This window comes from Myotis davidii, unplaced genomic scaffold, assembly GCF_000327345.1.
Source record: "Myotis davidii unplaced genomic scaffold, ASM32734v1 scaffold178, whole genome shotgun sequence".
Taxonomy (NCBI): domain Eukaryota; kingdom Metazoa; phylum Chordata; class Mammalia; order Chiroptera; family Vespertilionidae; genus Myotis; species Myotis davidii.
The window spans coordinates 95,762-102,034 of record NW_006290668.1 but is presented as its reverse complement, the minus strand read 5'-3'; the positions used below and the strand labels follow the sequence as shown (position 1 = coordinate 102,034).

Genomic DNA, 6,273 nt, shown 5'->3' with positions numbered 1-6,273 from the left:
CGCGCGGGACCCCTGCGCCGCCTTCAGCTGCAGCAGCGCCCGATGATACTTGCCAATGGCTTCCCGGAACTTCTTCTCCCGGTAACAGCGCTGACCCTCCGTCTTGAACGCCACAGCGGCCCGGCTCCGGGGCTGCGCTGAGCATCAGCACCGGGGACAGCGCGCCGCGCTGCATTGTGGGAAACTCCTGCGGGCCGCTGCTGCAGCTTTCTCGCTGCGCCCCGCGCCTGTCCCCACCCTTTCTCCGCCCCTTCACCTCCGGTAGCCGCCTTCGGCTGCCCCCTATGGGTCTAGACCCCTCAAGACTTCCCCACTCTTCTTCAAATCAGCCCAGCCCTCATTCTCCAGCCCACCTTTTCCTCCTTTCCACTCCCCCCACCCTTCTGCCTGCTCGCCTTCCTCTACCCAAAGCTTTCTAGAAGGAAAGGATAAGTCTGGGGAGGAAAACAGGAAGATTTCAACCTCGTGAAAAGCTGGTTTTCAGCCCACTAGGCATTCGGCATGTTGGATAAGGATACAGGCTTTGGAATCAAGCTGCCCAGATTCAATTCCCTGGGTTTTTCCTCACTAGTTACATATGACTTGGACAAATCACCTAAATTACCTGGAATTCTTTATCCTCCTCAGTAACATGGATGGAACAATGGTAGCAACTTTGAAACTCATTGGTTTATCTATGCAACAAACAAATATTCACTGATATCTTCTCTGTGCCAAGCTTTGGGCTGGGTGATGCTGGGATACAGCAGGGATGGAGGGAGCTTCCGGCCCTATCCTCATGGAGCCCCTAGTCCCGTGAGGAGACAAACCAGTAGCCAGCGACAGCCCAGAGTGGCTAGCCTGGGAAGCTCAGGTGAAGTGGTCAGGGCAGGATGGGGGAGGTACAGGCAGAGGGTCCAAGCCCCAGATGGAGGACACACAACAGGCTCTGAGGGCCCAGAGGAGGTGTCTGCCCTAGACTGTAGTGGTGAGTGAAGAAAATGTTTGTTATGAATCCATGGATCTCCAAGAGGAGGGGATAACTATGAACAAGAGAGATCTGCTTCTTGACCTCATTGAGCTCACTGAGTAGAAAAACCAGTGGGAATGCAGGTGGCAGCCCAGAGTGAGTGGTGCAATCGTGAGAGTGAACAGAAAATAAAACACGTTAGAGCCTTTGGGAGAAAAACTGAGACTGAAAGAGAGGGTTGTCCTTCCGCTCTCTTTAGCCACTGACTTCGCAGTGGGACCTTGGGCAGGCTCCTCACTCTGCCTCCAGCTTGCCTTCCACCTGTGCAACCTGGGGATTACAAGTGAGCTTGCTTCAGAGGAGTTGCAGGGACTGGATTATGTTATGCAGACAAAGCACTTAGCACAGGGCCTGGTATATGCTGGGAAATTAACACCCTGTGTTTCTTATCATCGGTGAGACTAGGAGACAGGTGAGCATAAGTGTCCGGCTCTGAGTCAGCATCCATCTATGGTTGTTGAATGAATGAAAACCTTATGTATTACACCCCCACCCCACAAGACCCTAGCTGGGTCTCAACCCCAAGAACCAAGCCTGTGTTTCCACTGTCCCTCTCCCCTCCTCTCCCACATCTCCCCCAGGAGGTCCCGTGGCAGGTCCCACTCCACATTCCCAAACCTAACAAGGCACCTTCCATTCCAACAGCAGCATCTGCTTTTATCTCATTGTACTTTGCTGAGTGAGGTTCTCCCCCATCCTGTCCAACCTTGAACATCTTAGGACAGAAACTTCCTCTTACCTGCACCTTCAAAACCTGGCTTGGTTAAGAATCTAATATTCCTGCGGTTGAATTCCAGAGCAGTGAGGTCATCTTTCTGTGCCTCCGGTGTTTTGTTTTAATTAAAAACATGGAGATCCATTGATTCATAACAAATATTTTCTGAGCACCTACTAAATGGCTAGGTGCCAGGAATTTGGTAGAAACAGGACCACTGCCACTCACTCACAGTCCTGCAAGGATGCAATGCTGGCACTTTCACAGCACCTACTAGGTGCCAGCCAATGTCCTAAAACTTTGTGAGTATATTAACTTACAATCTAAACACACCACAATGAAGTTAAGTAAATCAGATCCCATTTATCAAACATTTGCTATCAAAGACCCGTAAAGCCACAAACAGATGACCCTCGCAGGCGATGTGCTGGGCTTGTGCAACCATTTAAAAATACCGAATTCGCTGCCAACGTAGGAAAGCAGAGATGTTTAAGGAATTGCAGGTTTTCAGCTTCACTTGAACAACATCTGAAAACCTGGTAACATCTAGGTAGAATTCATGACTGGGGCAGACATCCTCCGTTTCCCGTAGCCCCTCCCTCCTAGATTCTTCCCAGCTCTGAGTCTGAGGGCCGTTCAGGTTGCATCGGAATTTTCCTCTTGGCCTCTCTGTCTACCTCCCGCTAATGTTTGCGCTTGGGATCCCAGTTTGATCCTGCTGAGCCGTCCGGGCTAAGCCCGCCAGTGCCCCCTCGCGGAGGAACTCGTAATCTTCATCATTAAGGGAGTTCGTGAGACCATCCCACCCCAGGGATGAGGCCCGGAAAGTAACCAATCAAAAGCAAGAGATGGACCAGAATTTGACCAGTAAGGACAGAGAGCGCTCGGAATAAAAGAAACTCTTTTATTGAAGTGGGAAACGGACACACACTGAGACTTTTTTGATGGGGTGTCGGGGCTCAGGGGGGCCCCGGCTGGGGACAGCGGAGCAGGCGGGCGGCGAAGAGGCTGGTGCCCCGACGCTGGGGCCTCGCGTACTTCAGGAAGATGGCAGCACGGCCGGGTGCGGGGCCTCGGAGCACCGCGCGGGCCATGCACGGCTCCAGCGGGCCCAACTCCGCGGGGCTGCGAGGAAAGGGAGACACTAAGGTGGATGCAGAGGGTGGCGGTGGAGATGACCTGTCCTTGGAGCTGGGGCTCGAGGCCGAGAAGACACGTTGACTTGGGTCCCGGAAACCTTCCGGGGCACGTGGCCCATCATCTGGACTAGAAAGTGACTGGGGGGCCGGCAGACCCTCGATTCTCCCCACAGGGCGCCGTTAGAGAGCGCCAGGCAGGGCGCTCGAAGAGGGAAGGACTGGGGCTGAGGACGGACTGGCATCCGGCTCTACCCCGTGGGCACGGCTGGGAACAAAGACAATTCGCCCAGCCCCTTGGTGGCACGGTTAACAGGGAGAGGGGCTCTAGCAGCTAAAGGGACACCCGTTTATGATTAGAGGCTAGCAGACTCTCATTCTCAGCAGTCCCATCTTCCGGGCTTGGGAGAGCCTATATTCCACCCTGGACAAGATTAAGGGTCCCCCAAAATGGACAATACCCCACTCTCTCAGACCCGCCCAGAGAAAAGCCAATGGGATACCCCAAGGCTAGGCAAATACCCCATTCTCTCTTATGCCCAGAAAAATCAAGTCTAGGTGTCATCGTGCCCTCCCCCCCAACAACCGTTTCTCACTCTCTGAAGCCGCCACGGGGGAGGGGGGGGGTCCCTCTGTGGCCATACCTGTAAAGTGCCGGCTCCAACCCAGAACCCGCCACGTGGAGCACACGGCGCGCCAGGCTCAGCGCCGCCGCTGCGCAGCGACTGGGCTCCCACCCAGCGGCCTCGACCTCCAGTAGAGAGAGTTCCAGGAAGTAGGCGGCAAGGAGCATCACCTGCCAGAGCATCACCTGCCAGACCATCAGGCCCACGTCTGTACCGCGCAGGCCACGCCCCTCGCCGCGCAGGCCAACCCACTGCCCCCGCCCCTCGCACCTGGGGGTTGCTCCCTGCCAGGGCAGCCAGTAGCTCCAGGCAGAGGAGTGGACCCGGGTGGTGCAGTCGGAAATCCAAGCGGCTCAGGATGCGGCGCTCGGCTCGCAGCAGCTCGGCCTGGGAGAAGGAGCCAGCGCCCAGGAGGCAGAGGGCGGCGGGCTGCAGATTGGGGAGAAAGACCTTGGCCGTTACTCCCTGCCCTGGGTTCGGGTCTGTCCGCGTTCTGGACCTCAGTTTTCTGGTCTGTAAAATGGGACCATTGCTTTGTTGTGTGGAAGTCTGGGGGAATATAGGCTTCAGAGTCAGAGAAACCTGGATTCGAGTTCAAACCCTATCACTCACACTGTGTGGCATGGACATCCAGGGCGCTGGGACGCCGTTTCTTTATCTGTAAAACGGAGATATTGCTCCTACTTCAACAGGCAGTTCTGATAATGCACTGAGTTTACACATGTTAACTGTAACCACCCATTAAGGATTATAACTACTGTAACTAAGTCCAAGTCCCAACTACTTGACTTTGGGCAAATGTCTCCCTCTCTCTGGGCCTTAGTCTCCTCCAATGTTAAAAGGACACATTGGCAGCCCCGACCTCATCAGATCTGCTGGGATTCCAAGACGATATGAAGTGTTTGCTGGGCATGGTGCTTGGCACACAGTAGGGCGTTTAACCTGTGACTGCTGCCAGGAGAAGGAGCTGCACGCTCCTGGTCCCGCCCCGGAAGTACCTCGGGAAGCACGCACTCTTCCATCTTGCACGCCACGAACAGGCAGGCCGTGCCCAGCAGCTGCAGGCGGTGTAGGCGCACCCGGCTGCAGCGCAGGTAGGAATCGAGCAGGTGCACAGCCAAGTAGAGCGTGTCCCCCGCCAGGCCCAGGAACTCCTGGGGAGGGGCGCAGGTTACAATCAGGCTGCCACGCAGGCCCAACCCCACCCCCTTCTTGGTACCTACGTCCGTACGTACGTGCACCTGGACCAGCCAGTCCACCACTAGAGCTCGCATCTCTGGGGTCACGGTGCGGGGCAGGGCCATCTGGGGCAGCGCAGGGCACACCTGGGGTTAGGGAGGGGCGGCCTAACTCTCCACACCTGTGCCTCAGCCGCTCTCCTAAACGCCAGCCCTGGGTGCGGCAGCCTCCTCGCCCGTTGGGGGCAGCATGAGTGCCAGACGAAACTGGCCTGCAGCGTCTCCCGATGTGCTCCTCTTCCATAACCACCTAGAACCCGGACTCTCTACCCCGCCTCCCAGTCGTCAGCCCCCAGGCCACAGGGCCTCCTGAGCACACACCCCCCGCCCCTGCGTCCCCAGGCAAATCCATCCTCCTCACAACACCCGTTTTCTAAAGTAGAAATCTGACCAAGGAACTCCCAGCTTCAAACACTTCCTCCGCTTCCAGGACCCCCCGGAGAAAATCTAATTCCTCTCAGACTCTCCCAGGCTGTCCTTGCTCCAACTCACCTCTTCCCTCTCTCTCCTCACACTCCAGCTGCCCAGCCTTCTTTTGGCCCGAGGCTATGCCAGCCGTATCCCTACCTCAGTACCCATGCGTATGTGTCCTATTCCCTCCACCTGAAGTGGTCCATCCCCAGCTCCTTGCATTGCTGACTTCTAGTCATTCATGTCTCAGCTAAACCGTCCCTGACTCTCCATGCTCCTCCCTATCACATCACTTTATTTCCCTCATATTATTTCCACTCTGGAGATGGCTGCTTCATTGTGTATTTTGTGTGTCCAACGAGGCTGCGGGCACCACAAGGATAGGGATTTCTGTCCAAATCCCACTGTGTCTCAGCTCCTAACAGAGACCCTGGCCCAGAAGAGATGTTCACAAGATGCGTGTCACATTAATTCATCCCTGGAGTGTTTCTCTGCCAGCGTCTGTCACAGCCTGTGTTTGGGTCTTCGTGGCCCTTCTGACGTGTTCACCTACACTTGCTTGCTTGCTTGCCAATGAAGACAGACTGCGCTGTTCGTCCCCAGTGCCTAGAGCATGCTCCAAAACATCTTACATTTACTTTGAAACTCTGTAACGTTTGTAAGGCACAGGGAGGATAGAAAAAAACATTTGTTGATAAATTGCTAAATATTTGTTAAACGAATAAGTGTGAGGGATGCGTAAGAGGGGTCTGATGTACAAAGGAGGAACTGCAAACGGCCTGGGAGGGTGGGAGCAGTCATTCAAAGATAACTGTGCAGGAAAAACCGGCCGGGAACTGGGGTGGGGTTGGGAAGGGGCAGACAGGCTGGCGGGGGCGGGGTCAGAAATGCCCATCACACGGACTCTAGGCGAGCCCGGCAGCTCTGGCCTGGGCCAACCCACCCCCTGGGCTGTCCTCGGGGCTTGGGGGCTCCCAGGGAGTCTCCCCGTCCGCCTCACCATGACCTCGGCGAAGATGTCCCCCGCGTACTCGCGTTCTCCCTGCAGCCCCAGCGCGCTCAGCGCCTCCTGCAGCCCCAGCGGCGCGCACCGTCCCGGGGGCCTTTCCGGGGGTCCTGGGGAGGCGCTCCTGCCCCC

At 56.1% G+C, this 6,273-nt stretch overlaps 2 protein-coding genes across 2 annotated transcripts in view; both read right to left on the bottom strand.

Moving 5' to 3' along the window:
* TTC9B (tetratricopeptide repeat domain 9B) overlaps window positions 1–1,705 on the bottom strand; it is a 3,473-nt gene extending 1,768 nt beyond the window's left edge. Inside the window, exons 1-2 of the mRNA XM_006763675.2 lie at window positions 1,681–1,705; window positions 54–137 (exon numbers count right to left, since the gene is read on the bottom strand). Of these exons, the coding sequence (XP_006763738.1) occupies window positions 54–137; window positions 1,681–1,705 (109 nt within the window). The remainder of the gene's footprint in view (window positions 1–53; window positions 138–1,680) is intronic.
* Window positions 1,706–2,614: 909 nt separating this feature from the next.
* CNTD2 (cyclin N-terminal domain containing 2) lies at window positions 2,615–6,267 on the bottom strand (the record flags this gene model as incomplete). Its single annotated transcript, XM_015563857.1, has 6 exons — window positions 2,615–2,849; window positions 3,505–3,656; window positions 3,757–3,915; window positions 4,485–4,640; window positions 4,722–4,811; window positions 6,136–6,267. Coding segments are annotated over 6 exons (855 nt in total), but the record flags the coding sequence as incomplete, so codon positions are not given.
* Between the last annotated feature and the right edge of the window lie 6 nt (window positions 6,268–6,273).